A 17,393-nucleotide genomic window follows, 5' to 3' on the forward strand; every position below is an offset into this window, starting at 1 on the left:
TAATGCATCTACAGCATTTATTTTAACTTATCTATTCATATGTTAGGAAGTGTGTTTATATTTGTAACTATGTTGCAGATACCAATTCTAATAATTTAATTATTAAGAAAAAATAGATTTGGCACTAAGATTGAAAGTAGCTTCCTTCATGCATACTGAACTGACTAGCTGTATTAACAGTAAATAAGGTGTTGGCTAGGAAAGTACAGCTCACCTTTTCATTGTGGCACGCCTCATTCGCATTTTGCAACTGGGAGTTATGCAAGGACTGGATAGTGTCAATCTGTTTCTTCTGCCTTTCTAGCTTGTCCTGGAATTCATTCTTCTTCAGCTCAACTGCTCCACGTTCCGCAGCTATCCTATGCATCCTGCTCTCTAGGTCTGCCAATTGATTCTACAAAAAAATAAATACATGCCAGAAATTTTTACAAAATGACTTTACATCAGTGGTCATGTAAATATTCACTGAACTGGGACCTATAATGTAATCTAAACAGAAAGTACACTGTAGCAACTTCCTAAAAGAACACTTAACGGGTAATTTATTTACAATAAAAAGTATTGTTTTCAATTAGTTCATAAAAATAATGACTTTTCAATTGTATTCTATTTCTTTACACCATCTTCTAAAATATTTTTTTTTAAACATAGTTCTTGTTTATCCCGTTCTTGTTTACAGGTAGCTGCTCAGTAAGTAAGTAAGTCAGGACTGTTACATTAGTTGCTGGCATTTCTCAACAACAACAGCATCAACCCCTCCTAAACATTCTCCAGCTTGAAATTAGCTACTCCGAGACATACTTCAAGGGTTAGCTCACCTTAAAATTAACTTTAAGGCTAATGCCACACAGGGCTGATTCTCAACCTGCAAATAAAATACAGGCCGAGAGTCAGTCCCTACACTGGCATCAATCTCATGGATTTACGTGGCAAAACCTGCTCCGTGTGCCTGCACCCAGGCCAATGCAATTTATAATGTACTAGTATAATGTAGACAGTGATATTATTATATTATTATAAATAAGATATGTTAAATATTATATATTTTTTATGGGAAGCAAAGTACATGATAGGGGGATATTCTTCAAAAAATATTATTGTTTCCTCCCATTCAAGTGTGGGCTCTTTTAAGGTGAAAAAAGCCCATTAAAGAATGTTCATACATGAGCAGAAATCACTAGGCATCCTTCACTATGTACACTCCCTTTCTCTCATAGAACAACAGTTCTGTCATGCTATAATCTAACTATAATTATAATATAAGTATCCTAAACAAAATATTGCCAAATACTTACATTTTGAGCTATAGGGACACATGAACTTTATATATGATATGTTATGGTAGTAGTAGTCTTATGGTCTGAAGAGAAAGTCATACATAAAAGCCCATGGAGCTTTTTAGCAAACTAGGGCCCATAAAAATCCTGTAAGGTGGCCATACGCAGTCAGTTTGGCTAGGTCCTCGATGGGTACGCACTCCAGACACGGGTGAACTTGGTTAAGAAATAGCTTTATTCACGATGATGATACCTATGACTGCGTGTTGAAAGACACGAAACGTGTCAGGATTATTGTGAACAAAGCTATTTCTTAACTACCTTCACCTGTGTCTGGAGTGTGTACCCATGGAGAAATTGTGCTTGTGACTGCTGGGTCTCCCTTTGCTACGGGTCTGGGGCACTGCACCCGGCCCACCAGATCAGTGGGGTGAGTGTCCATGAACAACTGTGATTCACGTGATATTATAATGAAGAAATAGTCGTGGAAAAATTTTCCCTGGGTGAAGGGTCCGGGGCAAGGCACATGGACCAACTCTGTAAAGGGTTGAGCGAATGCAAATTGAGACTGGCTGTTTCAAATTTTAAATTAGGCTTGAAGAGCTGGGTGGCTTAGAGCAAGTTTTGGTATTATTGTATTTAAGTTTGGCTAGGTCGACAAACAAGATGATATGGTTCTGATTAGGCCCGTCGGTGGGCTTCATACACTGGTCAATAAGCTACCAACTCGATCTAAAGGAACCAAGTTGGCAGCTTAAATCTGCCCATGTATGGCCACATTTTGAGGTACATCTCCATCCACTGGGCCCTGTGTTAGGGAATCCTAGCAAAGAAAGGGTTACAGCTGTATAGTGTTTGCTCCTAATCTGCTTCCGTTTGCACAGTAAATATTTCCTTGTCTTAAATAGCTATTGTGCAGTTATGGTCCAAATATTGATATAAATGTTTAATCATTCACCTTTAAGTGCTGAGTATTTTTGATGCCATATAAATAACAAATATTGCAGTCATTTGCTAAAGATCAGTCTCATACCTTTAATATACATACATTGAACAGCAATTAATTTCTTTGTACTGTCTTGTACAGCTGCCCAGATGGGGACATCTGTATATGCACACGTTATTTAGAAAAAGATTCAGGTAAACCTGCTTTCTCCCTACTGCATCCTAAACTACACCCTGTTATCCAAACTCAAAGCTAAATTTTCCCTAATCCCAGTCCAGAGTTTGCCCATTCATATAATGAGCTGTACACTGCTTTTATTAAGGTAAGACTAAGTAAATCAATTAAATCCAAAAAGTCAGTAATCACAATTGGATAATATTACTGAGTTAAACAATTATCACTGTATAAATATACCAAAATGTATAAGGCATTTAAAATGGCAGCTACACGTGTACAGACTACCAAACATCATTTACTTTTACATAAAGAAATTGAAAAAAAATAATAAACATTAGAAAGTTGATATGGATATATGCATGTTTCATGGTGTTTTACTGGTGTTTGGCCACACTGAAAAGTAACAGTGTTTCACAGCAAAGTTCACACAGAATATGCAGGGCTCTGAAAATATATAATTTTTTTCAGGTGGGTTACAGCTTTTAAAAAATAAAATTAGCATTCCTGCGGCACTGAATAGCAAAAGAGCTGAATATTTATGAAAGTCAGTGTGCTTTTTGAACTGTGCCAGAACACATCCTCCTTGGCAAAAGGACCAGGGCAACATTTGTACACAATAGTAATTAAAACAAACGCATTAGCTCCATACTGCTTAATACTCTTTGTGTATGCACTGTTTGACTGAAATTTCCAGTGCATAGCTGCTTTGCCAAGTACAGAGCATACAATGCCAAGCAGGAATTGTGTATTGCCCACTGTTAAAATAATAAGATTGCCTAAGTAAAAAAAAGCATGGTTAAGGCCATAGCAGGCCTGAATTGGGTTTTAAAGCCCAGACATTTCAAGTACATAGAGGCCCAAACAGCCCCCACAAGCCCAAATAATAGTGACTGTCTATGGCATCTTACAGCAGCCCCTGCAGGCAGGTACCTCTTCTTTCACCTAGTTCTGGGCCCTTTCCCTCCACCACATAACCCCAGCCTCCCTTTGCGTGCTTCTGTGCACTCACATGCGCACCCACTGGAAGGGGAGGCAAGCTGGCCGGGTTGCCAAGGGCGCCCCCGGCGCCCCCCCCCCCCCGGCCGGCTTAGCCCAACACTGCTGACAGACCAAAATGGTCCTCAACAGACAGGATTTTATTGCATTAACTATCAATACCAGGACAAACCCTGATTATATTGCATTACATAAGGCCGGCAGTGTGGTGCAACATGAAAGATAATAGCAGGTAGCTATGTAATAATTAACATCTGATATGCAGGGATATGAAAACCATTGTAGAATGTTAGGAAATACTTTATAGTAAATACACACCTGCAGTTCGGCACATCTTGAGCTTGTGAGCCAGTAGTTTATTGTTAAAACAAAAATACATGCCAATAGTACAGCTATAAGAAGAGGTGGTGACTTCATTCCTCTACGCCCATTGCCTGATCCCATCATTCTGCAGGAGCTCCAGATCTGTGGGGAAAGCCAGTACAATTTTATTGGAGAAACAAATATATGTGCCAACATCCACTACAAACATACATGCAAAGTATAAATAAGAAGCAATAATTTCTCAAGAAAGGGTACAACTACAGTGTGTTCAGGAGGAAGATTGCTTTGTACACAGCCCTTTGCCATCTGGATTAGGATCATACTTTTATTCAATTTAACTCTGTGGTATGGGGTGAATATTGTAGAACAATTAAGTGCCAAGAAGTCTCAGTTTTAAGAAAAGCACTCTAGGAAGGTAGGCAAACTCAACAAATAACTGGTTGGATAAAATCTGCAGCACTAGCAAATTCTATGGCCTGTAAAGCTCTAATACTAAATGAGCAATTAGCTAATGCTGGGTCAACAGGGAGGTCAAAAATGACAATATGGACTTTGTCTGCTGGCCCACAATCATCCCTTATCTGCATGCAACTAACAGAGTATTCTTTCTTACGGAAGTGATTGTTGTGATATCAAAATGGGACAAACCATCTAGAAATCTGATGAAGTCTGCTCCACTACCAATAGTAGTAGTATAGGATTTTTGTTTAATAAATTTTGCTTATTTTGTAATTGGTGTGCCCTGTATTTTGCTAATTTTGACCAATAGTAGTGTAGACTGGGTGATAGGCAAAAGGATGGTCATTTTTGGACAGAGATTTTCAAATACTAAAGGGAACACATCATTTAAAATGCACTGTTTTAGTTTTACTGATACTAACAGCTATTTTATGCAAACAAATACAAAATATTCAAAAACATGTTTGTGGTGTGTTTTTTATTGGATTACATACTGTTATATGCAAAGGCTTGAAAACAAGAAACTATTCAATTGGTCAGATTTTACATTACAGCACCAATGATCAGATTTTGAAGCATCAAACAAAATCCTGGACAGATAAGTCTATCCACAGTTCTGTAGTTCAGCCCTAACATTGTTAATATATTTGGCTTTTACGCTGTGTTGTTCTCTGTTTGATCTACACACCTTTATTTACCCCATTTAAAACCAGGCCCATATTTATGGAATCATTTAATATATATTTTGACACTAGCTTTTTCACTTTTACTACTGATTACTATCATCTAGTCATCTAATCATCTATGCATCTTGTGGATATGATATGCAAGCAAATAACATTTAGTATCCTAAAGCATGCCGCTTGAGAATAAGGTATAAAATATTCTCTCAAACACAGCTGAAAGGGTGTTTGCAGATATATTATCACCAGACAGATGGACTGCAATAACTGACTGTAGAGAATGCACATCCTGGTTAAGTTTACTTAAATGCTTGATTGCTTCTGTAAGACATCAGTTCAAGAGAATTAGCAATGTGGGGTGAGTTTATGCTAGGCCACATCATTTCTGGCTGTTGCTTCTCTCATATGATATGATGAATTTTTATTCCAGATTACTAGGTTCTTGTAATTGTATGTATGTATGCATGTATGTCAATGCAATAAATAAATATAAATAATATAACGTGTTGTATGCTTAGAGGCACAGGAGAAAGAAGATACAGTACCTGACCCGAAGAGCTTAGAATCTTGATGTTTAGTAAAAAAAAGGTTTGCCTTTCCATGAAAAAAGTAAGCTGGGCCTGGCAGAATGTGTCATTTTGCATGTTCTGATCTCATCTGGCATAAATCCAATGTTCAGAGGCAAAGGAATAAAGGGCATTTAACAGCTCGATGTCTAACATCACTACTTAAAAAAAAAACTCTTAAGGAGGTGCAAATAATTTCTACCAGAGACTGGTAACAGGTTTTTATATATTTATTCAAGCTTCAATTCACACCCACCCAGCAGGAACACACAAAACAATATAGGGAGTCACAGTGGGTGCAGGAAGCAAGAACATTTATTTGCACACCTGACAGATTAAGTTGTGAAATGTAGGATTATGTATTTTTTCTGCCACTGTTGTCTGACCAGCAGCTCATGTAAAAAAAGGCCAAAAGAAAGACTGATTAAGGATTGGCCAAATATTTAAAAATCACGTAAGGCAATGACTATGTCGGGCGGGACTGCATAAGCTCCTGTTGGAACTGACCGATGACCTGACACGCATGAGTATACATTTGCTGGTTTACTTTGTAAACCTGTTTTTCAAGCTGTTAGTAAGCAAATACACAAACCAGGACCTGGAAGTAAGCTACTTTGACAGAAAAACTTTGCTTTATTGCACATGCTAAATGTTGACACACCACCAAATTGCTTATTATGCTATTTAAGTCAATGAGAGACATTCAACAGTTTACCTCTAACCGCCCCCCCCCACCTCAATGTAATGTAAATGAGGACTAAAGTTTTGTCCAATTAACCAACCCTGTGAAGAGTGGAGGGGAAAACATCCTTTTTCACTAAAGCATAAAGGGAATAAAGGGAAATTTACTCTAACTCTGGCCTATAGGCCCACCAGCTGAATATTGAACGATTCTGCCACCCACTCATAGGTGATCTCCTTTTATTAAGGCCAGTGGCCACCAGAAAATCCCTGATGATTTTCTTGGGTAGGCTTCTTACAATTTGCAAATTGCTACCTGATTTTAAAATGAAAATACACCTTAACTCAAAGCAGACCAAATTTTGTCTTACAGAGACAGCATCTCACATATTTGTGTGCTTGGATTGATTCATGACTGACTCAGGTCATAATCACAAACTGTGAAGTCCAGCGAGACCCAAACAGAGCCTATTTGTTTAAATAAATACAGCTATATATCAGCTGAGCCATGAAATTACAATAGAAATTCTCACAGACATTTATAAATCAATCATATATTGAAAGAAAAGTTTGGTGCAAAGCATCCATGTGTAAAAAAAAGTTAACTTTTTATATGTGTGTTTGGATTGATTCATGTCTGACTCAGGTCACAATCAAAAACCATGAAGTCCAGCGAGAACGAAATAGAACCTATTTGATTAAATAAATACAGCTAATATCTCAGCTGAGCCATGTAATTACAATAGAAATTCTCACAGACATTTATAAATCAATCATATATTGAATGGAAATTCTGGTGCAAAGCAAGGCATATCCTCTTAATTTACCAACTATTTACCAAGCAAGACCGAATAGGGTCCGAAATTGTCCAGACTACGCAACATGCTGGGGTTTATCATCATTTATTTTTGTATAATTATATATAACAAGTAACTGGTCATTAGTGAACAAGCAAACTGTTCAACAAGATCATCCTGGTCATTTCAAGTTTGACAAGTTTGGCAATGCATGTGTATATTACAGAAACCACTGATACACCAGTAAATATGTCTTGATGGCAAAATACTACCCTATAGGTATTTTAGAGTAGCCCATGGCTACCAATTGATTACTAGCCTCTGCTTTTTTTACCTGCCTGTCCAAAGTTCCAGTAAATATCCAAAATGACTGTACAGAGGTATGTTAGTGTTTTTATGGCCTTAAAAAATAAAATGAAAATGCAATAGCATTCTATGTAATAATAAGTAGGTAGGGAGTGGATTAGAGCAAGTAAAAGTGACATACCAGCCCAGTACCAGTGCTCAGAAATTATTTACAGTGCTCAGAAATTATAAGTTTGCAATTATATTTCTACCAGGGGGAAGCAGATCACACATATGTTATATTATACCAAAATCAGTAGCAATAGAGAAAGCAGTCCCAAACCAGTTTTTATAGCAAAGGACAGGAATAAAGAATTATTAGAAATAGATGATTGACCATCCATAAAGCTAACAAAATATAACCACTAGTGTCATTGTTTTTTCCTCTACTTCATTTCCCCACCCTCCTATTTCCTTGAGCATGTGTTTCTTATGTTCCCCACTGTATTTTTACTCAAACCGTTTGTATTGTCCAAAAGACAAAATCTAAATTTTAAAGCCTAAAAAAAATAGAATATGGCTAGCAATGCTGTATTTTATATACTAAACTCTGCCAGCTCAGATGTTCAGAAGCTAACACTAATCATCCAAGATTTTGGGTGTCAGTAAACCTGCACATGTCAATGAGCTGATGCACTCCTTACTCTGACTTAACCTGTCTGATCAATATCTGGGTGATTTTTGCTCCGATATCGCTTTAGTGGGGCCATCGGAGCACCCCATACACAGGTTGATAGAAGCTAATACATGGCTGATAACTGATGGTGGCATTGGGCTGGTACAGAAGCCAAAAACATAAGATTTAGTGATGCTAGCCTAATTTTTTGTTGAGCTTAAACAGAGAATAATCACAAGCCCTGCACATGCTTTCTGTTTTATAGCCAGCAGTGGAAGCCACCTTTAATGCATAAGAATTGATACCAGGAGTAAATCACTTAGTATATGTTCAGTGGTGGGCTAAGCTGGCCAGGCACCCTAGACAGCCACCTTGCCCATCCTGCCCCCCCACATGGTGCTGGCGTGCATATTGATGTTGCGGATAAAGGGGGGAGCACAGGGAATGCATCTCTGAGGGTAAGCAAACCAGAACTAGGGGTAGGCAGAAGAGGTACCTGCCTAGTGCCCCCCACCGTTGCGCCCTAGGCAGGTGCCTTCTGTCTACCCCTAGTTCCAGCGCTGTACATGTTACATAACTTTGTTAATAATTGAAATAAGGGATGCACCAAATGCAAGATTCGGTTCAGGATTTGGCCAAAATTTATATTTTTCAGCAGGATTTGGATTTGGCTCTATCCTTAAAATCACAACTTTTCGTCATATACCCATGGGCTTAATCCCAAAATAGTGGATTTGGTGCATTCCTAATTCCATACTTTCAGTATGGTGAGGACATTCTGATATGCCGATATTCTGAGAGCATTTAATAATGGTCTTCATTTTTTTTGAAGTTTAAGAATTATTTAGGTTTTTGTTCAGCACTTCTCCAGTTTGAAATTTCAGCAGCTATCTTGTTACCAACAAGGGTGTGTTTTGATTGAAACACTGTAAGATGACTAGGAAAGGGCCTAAATAGAAAGTCAAGTAATATAAAGTAACAATACAATTGTAGTCTCACAGCGCACTAGTTTTATGGCTGCTGGAGTCAGTGACACCTAGCAGCCAGATACCATTTTAAATTGCAAGCTGGTAAAGAGGCAAAAATGAAACCCTGTGTAAAAATGAAATTGTTGAAATATTGGATGTAGGACCTTCAAGAACTAAAGTTAACTTAAATTTGAACTGCCCTTTTAAATGGCCTATAAAACTACTTTTGCTTTAAGACTATTGGCACATGGAGGCATAATGATTGCAGCTGTAATTAGTTCAAAAACAGTGGCGGCCAAAACACTGCTATCCTCCAGTATATATTCCCATAATGTTGTATGTAAATCCCTAACATAAAGCAGATGTGGCGGTGACAGGTAGACCACCACTGATGTTTTAGCATTGTCACTGTGTCAGTAGCACCCTAAAGTGATAATACTGTAAATATATAACTTACATATGAGCATTCAGTCATGCTTTTCCACCACAACAGAATGCATGAGTAAACTGCACCCATGCTTTGCTATGTGTTTATACTCACTGCTAAACATGGGATCACTGATGGCAAGTTGAAGCATCAAGTTGCAGTTTTGCATTTATGAATCAATTCTTCTGGTTTATTCTGTGTGATATCAGCACCCTTTCTCTTTGAGTTTTTGCCCTGGGCATTGAACATCCACTGTGCTCTATGTTGCATGCTTATTACAGGTTTTATGATCCCCAAGCCACTTTACAGTCTTTTGCTGGAAACCTAAATTAAATATTATATTGTCCCTCTGTTCCCTTCCTGAACTGAAAGTCACTTTAAAGGAAAATGCAAGTCAAAATTTAAAAAGCATACTGCCCAATAGTCCTTCTATTGTTTAGTAAAAACGCCACACTTTTGGCTCACCTAATCAAATATTTACTCAGTCACACTTACTTCACATTTTCTAGAACAGGCACCCATCTCTAAAAAGGTATTCTCCCTTCCTTTCCCTCCTTGCTTCATACTGCACATGTGTTTCATTCCCTCCCCCCCTCCCCTCTGCCAGATCCGCTTCTGATTGGCTGGTGGGCATGTATAGCTCAGAACAGGAGACAGGATCAAGTTACACACATGCTCAGAGAATAGGAAGGCTGCCGCTGGCAGCCTACAGGAAGGGTAGAGAGATTTCAGTGATGTCACTGTAGTCTTCACACTGCTGTAGGCTGCCAGCACCATATCTCAGAGAAGCAAGCAGGGATCTGGGAATTTAAGTACTTAAAAAGAATGCCTTTAGACTTACTTTTAATTTATATTAACCTTTCATTGTCCTTTAAGGGTAAAATGAAGTTGCAAAAAGTTCTCACAACTTCACACAGAAAACAAAACAGGCTTTCCATCAGCGACTTCTGTTGTTGCCGGTGGAAAGCCTTTTGGGAACAGAGATTTATCATGGGCGACTAATTTGCACTGTGGGTTCTTACCCTCACAGACACAAAATGCAGAGATCAGACATCCCCCTATGTTAAATGAGTAACTTCTGTAAATGACATCGCGATTGCAAAAACCGAATTGCTGGTAGGAAAAATTGCTTGGAATAAGCCATGCACCATTGTGCTAAACAGCTTATCTGTTATTTGCAAAGCAAATGTGTTCCTTCAGCCCGAAAATGGAATGGCAAATCATAGCTCATGTACATAAACTATATTAGGGTAATAGTACAGGTTCATTTTGACCTCTACTCTTCTCCACCATTAGACAGTGGTGATCAAAACACCCATCTACTATTACCTTTGCTGCTTCTTAGGAAAAACACACAAGTTTAACTAATACAATGCAACAGTATATTTAAATGCAAATAAAAACTAAAAATATTTTTACCATTACTGCTGCGGATGCAGTAAAACAAAAAAGTTGCAAAAAGTGCTACTTTTTGAAAACAATGGGAAATTTCAGGGGTTGTTAACCTTCTATTCTTTTTTTACTCAGTTCAGGTGGTTTTAGTTTCAGATGGTTTTAGAAATAAAGACGTTTTTCAACTGCTTTCTATTTTCAACGATTGACTGTTTTTCTCATACTGAAGTTTAAACATTAATGTTTCTCTTTTGCTCTGCTGCTTCAGGTTAGCAACTCAGTAATCCAGGCACAACCTCTGAAATGTTACAATGTGATGTGTTATTTGATACATTTGTCTGCAGCATCTGTGGGATTGTATCTATTGTATCAATTATAAAAGCTGCCTTTAGGCTAAAGTCACATAAGGCATACTGTCAGCTTCTCTCCGCCTCTGTTTTATGTTTTGAGAGTTACTCGGGGAGATGAGGCCAGGAACTTGACTTTGGCACCCCTCTGGGTTGGCCTGTCTCTGCACTCGAGCACTTGGAGAACATACAAACTCCTTGCAAGTAGTGCCCTTTCTGGAATAAATCCTATGACCACATGGTGTCCAAGAAGATGCATTTTTGGTCCCATCTATTATTACTTCCAAAAGACCTTTCTTTAGACCTTGCAAATCTATCCATCCCAACTACAATGTAACATTCTCTTATTTCAAGCATCTGAGAGCTGCACAATTCTCCACTGCTGAATAAGCTTATTATAAAATAGAAAATATTTTCCTCTACAAGAACTTTGCTTTCTCTTAAAAAAGAGTATATTTTAAAAGTCTTAGGTTCAGTAAAGAAAATGGTTAACCTACACAATACACAAACAAAATACACAGAGAGAACCAACTTGCCTTTTGCTGTAGTATCATTTCCCTTTAAAAGTAACTGATGAAATACCCTATTATACTTGGTGAATATACTGGTGTATCCAATTGCTATGTGCTACAATAGCTCTCTGTAGTGCAGTCACCCATTATACCCAAACCAGTGCAGCTGCTCAGTTGTTCTTATAATCCTCAATGATATGGTCTAGCACACAGGCAGAAAATTAAGTATGTTTAATTAAAGGCGTTCAATAGAAAAAAAAAACTTTAGAGCATTTCAGTTTTTGCAGTATAACAAATAATATTGCTCAACCAACGAAAAGAAAAATGATAATATATACAGTATATTATCTATTATCCAGATAGGATCAGATCTTTCCATAATTTGGATCGCCATATCTTATGACTACTAAAAATCATTTACGCATTAAATAAACCCAATAGGCTTGTTTTGCCATCCATAATGAATTTGTGCAGCTTAGTTGGGATCAAGTACAAGTTCTATTCTATTAATATAGAGAAAAATTAAATACATTTTTAAAAAATTTGTGGAAGATGGCCTTCATGTTATTTGGAGTCTCCTTGATAATGGGCTTCCAGATAAGGTAAGAGTCCATAGCAAGACTGGGACTATGAAGAACAGTAGCAAAAAAAAAAAAAAAAAAAAAAAGCAATCAATATTTCATCATTTTTCTATGCAACCATAATTTTGGGGGTTTTATAAACAATATTACGATACCACCATTCACAGATAATCTGTGCACGAGTACCACAAAGCAACTTGTATATACCTATCCTAAAAGAATCTCTTCAGAGACAGATTTACTAATTATGTGCTCATAAATTCCCACCTCATACTATCATTATGTATTAGCTTTCTCCCCAACCTCTCTGGAACCATCCGCCTTGGTGGCCTTTTCACACATCATGTTGGGTCTTAGTTATATTAAAAATGGTTTATTAAGCTGGCCATGCATGCTCTGTTGGACTGCGGTTCATGGTGTGAGTCTTTGTGACGCTTTTAATGAAGACAATAAAATAAGTGATCAGGCGCTCCACAATTACTTATTTTGCATCTCTGTCAGACTGTGCCAGATCCAGCTGATGCAGCATACGCATTGTGTTTCTTGCCTTACAGGATTTTTTAAAGGACAAGGAAAGTTAAAATCACTGTGAGATGCCAACTGGTAGGCAACCCCAGGGATTATAATAGTTTATCTGATACCCCACCTGATCCTTCTAATAGCAGAAAACCGCACTGGCCATGGGTACTACCGTAGATCACCAAGTCACAATCTTCTTCTTCCACTTCTTCATTCTTTTGTTGCCCTTGGCCAGCTCATGCACAGAAGAGTGAAATGGCCGGCTTTCTGCTTAAAGTTTGTTTTTTCACTTTTCTACATAGGCGCACCTGCTAAGATGTATGAACAAAAAAAAAGAAGATTGTGATGTGGTGCTCACTCAGAAGTACCCCAGGCTGGGGCAGATCATAATCATTGTAGGGTGCCTAACATTTGGCACCCCTCTGGTGACTATAACCTTTTCAAGCTAGCCCATCAGTAGCAAATCAAACCTCGAACAGGGACATATTTATCAAATGGTGAAATACAACTTGCCACAGGGAAATTCCATCTTTCTCTTTTAACCTGTATGGGATTTTTTAGAGCATATTTATTGCAGCACAAAAGTAAAAGTTCACTTATTGGTAAATATTTCTTGAACATCTCATATTAGTAAATAAACTGTGCTAACATTTACCTTTGACTGACTTTTGCAAGTATTATGTCACATTTTGATAAATATGCTTCCACATATCAGTTGGGAATGCTCTGTTTTGCCCCAGTAAGCTAAAATCTCTGTCTGGAGTGGGCAGGTCATTCATGTATGGCCAGCTTTAGGCTAATGTCCCACAGAGTGAGTTAGTCGGCCACGATAGATCTCTGCTACCGTGGGCGAAGTAATCAGAAATGCCTTTCCACTGGCAACAATAGGAATCACCAGTGGAAAGGCCTATGCATCACTTTGGCTTTCTGAAGTCACGCAAAGTTGTCTGCAGGAGGCAACTTTGCAGACTCTATAAAAAATATTCAAAAAAGCTTATATGTAAAGCCCTACTTCACCTAAATAAACTAGGTCACATCAGCCAATTAATAGGCAAAGTTCTGTCTTTTTCTCCTATACTTGTTCTAGTACAGGTTCAATAAAGAGACACTACCTGGCTGATGGCACACCAGGTGCCCAAAATTGCCACCTCTACAAACAAGTTAAAGCAGAAAAGACAGAAAACAGAAAATTTAAAAATCCAACAATATCAAAACCAAAAAAATGCCATAACACATTAACAGAGTTTAACACGTTTAACACATATATTTATGTATAAAAATTCTGAAGGTGTAAAGTTTTTTAAACTATAAAATATACAGCCTAGGCCCTAGAGACAAGCTGCTTTGCAAACTCTGAGCCCACACGCACATGTACGTATTTTGTGTTAGGAATGTAGTTTGGTGACATTAAAAAGGATGCTGTTTAACTGGTCTTTCCTTATCAAGACAATGGGCATCTAACAAGGAAGTAGAACACAGGATAATATGCCTTTCCCACACAAGCCAATTCTCAAGAGTGGAGATTCTGTTAGATAACTTGCTTTAATTATTATACTCTCCTCAATTTGCATGGTGCCAACTTATTCTACAGCAATTTTCCTGGTCATTCACAAGTTGTAATCTGATTCACAGAAGGATCTTATGACAGATTACTGTCTTCAAGATGAAAATAATGTGAATTGTTTTCCTTATTCTTTAGGGCTGTGGCACATAGGGAAATTAGTCGCTCGCAATAAATCTTTGCTACTGCGGGCGACTAATCTCCCAGAAATGCCATCCCACCAGCAAGAATGTAAGTCGCTGCTGGGATGGCATACGCATCGCTTTGGTTTCCTGAAGTCGCCCAAAGTTTCCTTCAGGGGCAACTGAAGCAGCGCATATGCCATCCCAGTGGCGATTTATATTCTTGCTGGTGAGATTGCATTCGGGGACATTTGTTGCCCATGGTAGCGAAGATTTATCGCGGGTGACTAATCTATCCGTGTGCCACTGCCCTCAGCATTGTCTATTTTAGTGGCCACGACAAGTAGCTGCTAGTAGTAGCTCCATGTGTCTTCACCCTTAGGGCAGTGGCATACAGGTAGGTTAGTCAACCGCACTAAATCCTGGCTATTGCGGGCGACTAATCTCCCAGTGGGATGACATACATTCTCAAAGTCACGCGAAGTTGCCATAATACATAATACGAAGTTGCCTCGCAAGGAAACAAGATTTACATTCTTGCCAGTGGAATAGCATTTCTAGGAGATTAGTTGCCCGCGGTAATGAAGATTTATCATGGGCGACTAATCGCTCCGTGTCCAACTGCCCTTACAGTTCATGGGGGGAAATAGGGGTTGGAATAGGATTAGATCATGCTGTTGGTTTATGAAAACAGTTTTTGTTATGTTTTTCTTAAGGACATGGATACAAAATCCCCTGCTATGATACTTTCAAGATACAAGTTTGATGCAATACAAGAAAGAAAGAAAGAAGAAAGAAAAAGAAAGAAAGAAAGAAAGAAAGAAAGAAAGAAAGAAAGAAAGAAAGAAAGAAAGAAAGAAAGGTAAGTAAAAGGCAAGTCTGTGGAAAGTGACAAGCCTATGAGAGGAAGGTTTCCGGGAATTATTGGAACTTGTAGCCTGACAACAGGGCAGGGAGAGTGAGAGGCAGCACACGTCACATTACAGCAGCTAACAGCTCCTCCAGGTTCGTGTGGGCCGCAAGGAGACGCTGCTGGAGCGCTGACAGTAGCGCTTTATCCGGGATATAAGTACAGTGCGCACATTTCCATAGCCGGCAACGGGACAAGGAATATACTACAGTATGAGCGAACATTCTATTCCGGGATACAAAAAACACACTCACCTTGGGCTTTAAGGCCGCACAGCTTGTTCCCGTCTAGGTGCAGTTTACCTTTAGCTAGCTGCCAGCTCGTTTCCCTATGCCCAACACCTCATGCTTAACTAGCACACACCCCTTCTCTCCCGCACGTACTGGACTCCAGGAACTCTGTACTGGGCTTTTCACTTTAAGCCGTTGCCGGGCAACATCAGTCACCTTCCCAAAGGGGGAGGGATGGGATGGAGAGCGGTAGGTGTGTTCCTGGTTCTGTTACCCCCTCCCCTTAGCGCAGAGGCATGCTGCTTTCATCTCTGGAGTTTACTGTTTCTTGGGCTTCTATTAACTCCTGCCTGTCCCCATACCCAGCCATGCTGCTTTCATCTCTGGAGTTTACTGTTTCTTGGGCTTCTATTAACTCCTGCCTGTCCCCATACCCAGCCATGCTGCTTTCATCTCTGGAGTTTACTGTTTCTTGGGCTTCTATTAACTCCTGCCTGTCCCCATACCCAGCCATGCTGCTTTCATCTCTGGAGTTTACTGTTTCTTGGGCTTCTATTAACTCCTGCCTGTCCCCATACCCAGCCATGCTGCTTTACAAACCGGAACGATCAAAAGTAGCAAGTGAGCTTCTTGCAATAGAACTTAGTGAGGTGACACAAAAGGTTAGAGAGGAGAGGTCAGAGGCTGAAATGTGCTGGTATTTGGTATAATTTGTATCAATTGGTAAAGGAGAAAGTTGCTGTTTTCAGTGGGAAAATGTTGTTTTACTTAAAATTAGCAAGTGTGGAAAATTTTGCAAAACTAAGACATTTTGCCAAAATCCACTGTCTTGGGAAAGTGAAATGGGAAAATCCTGTCGTATGTACCGAGATTTTCCTTTCCTGGACTGTAACATGGCAGTGGGTTACCCCAGGGTGGGACGGGGGGGGGGGGGGGGGGGTGCAGGGCCCACCGGGGCTCCCACCCCAGGGGCCCTGCAGGTGATTTTTCCTGGTGTCTCAGCGGCCCAGTCCGACCCGGGTTAACCCCCTCCTCATGTGAAGAACAGGATATGACACCAATTAATACATTGGTAACCCCATCATAGCCTGGTCCCCTTTTTTAGCTCTTCCCTAAGGCCAGGGAAAGTTGCCCACTGCAGTCCAGAAAAAGTATGATAGTATTTTCTGATTTCCTGGTCCTTCACATGGCAGCAAGTACCAATGTGACCTTACCAAGCAGTAAAAATGAACACTGGGTGGGATGCTTAAAGGAGAAGGAAAGGCTAATAAAGAGTTAATCTCAAGCTGCAGGCATACCTTCAGTTCTCTCAATAGTGCCCTTAAGTCTCCCCATATTTCTCCCATTCAGATGATCAGAAGCCAACCAGGAAGAAAAAATGCTGAGCTGTGTAAAGAAAGTTTCCATAATGCCTCGCTCCTGCACCGAGACCCAGACCAAGTGAACATGCTCAGTTAGTTAGACTATGAGTCAGCTTCCTGCTGATTGGCTCAGATCCACATTCCTAAGGGGGGGGTAGTGAGTTCTTAGCATTCTTGATAGAGGGGGGAGCAGGAGAGGGGAGAGAGCAGAGAGCTGCGTGTCTCTGGCAGATGAGAACAGATACAACAAATCTTTTGACAGGGAACTCAGTGCAGCGTTTCTTTGAGTGCTTATGGCTGTATTTACATAGACCTTTCTGATAAAGCTTACTTAGTTTTTACTTTTCTTTCTCCTTTAAACACAACTTTATTTTATTTTTTGGGATCCACAACCTACTGCAAAACGGACTTCCCAAAATTGCCCTATTAGCAGATTCCATGTCTAATTTGTAGAATTTAATGAAGGTGTTTAGTGATGACCACACCACAGCTTTACACACTTCTTCTGGAAACACCTGTGATTGGAATGCCAAGGAAGAAGCTACCACATGTGGGCTCTAATGTCAGAAAGGACTGGCATTGTATTCAACCTGTAT

At 39.4% G+C, this 17,393-nt stretch overlaps 1 protein-coding gene across 1 annotated transcript in view; it reads right to left on the reverse strand.

Annotated features, from left to right (window-relative positions):
* Positions 1-15,650, reverse strand: part of golm1 (golgi membrane protein 1) — a gene marked incomplete in the record, with an annotated part of 30,325 nt that extends 14,675 nt beyond the window's left edge. Inside the window, 3 exon segments of the mRNA NM_001251876.1 lie at positions 215-394; positions 3,715-3,861; positions 15,461-15,650. Of these exon segments, the coding sequence (NP_001238805.1) occupies positions 215-394; positions 3,715-3,843 (309 nt within the window).
* Positions 15,651-17,393: the final 1,743 nt, after the last annotated feature.

This window comes from Xenopus tropicalis, chromosome 1 (assembly GCF_000004195.4).
Source record: "Xenopus tropicalis strain Nigerian chromosome 1, UCB_Xtro_10.0, whole genome shotgun sequence".
NCBI lineage: Eukaryota > Metazoa > Chordata > Amphibia > Anura > Pipidae > Xenopus > Xenopus tropicalis.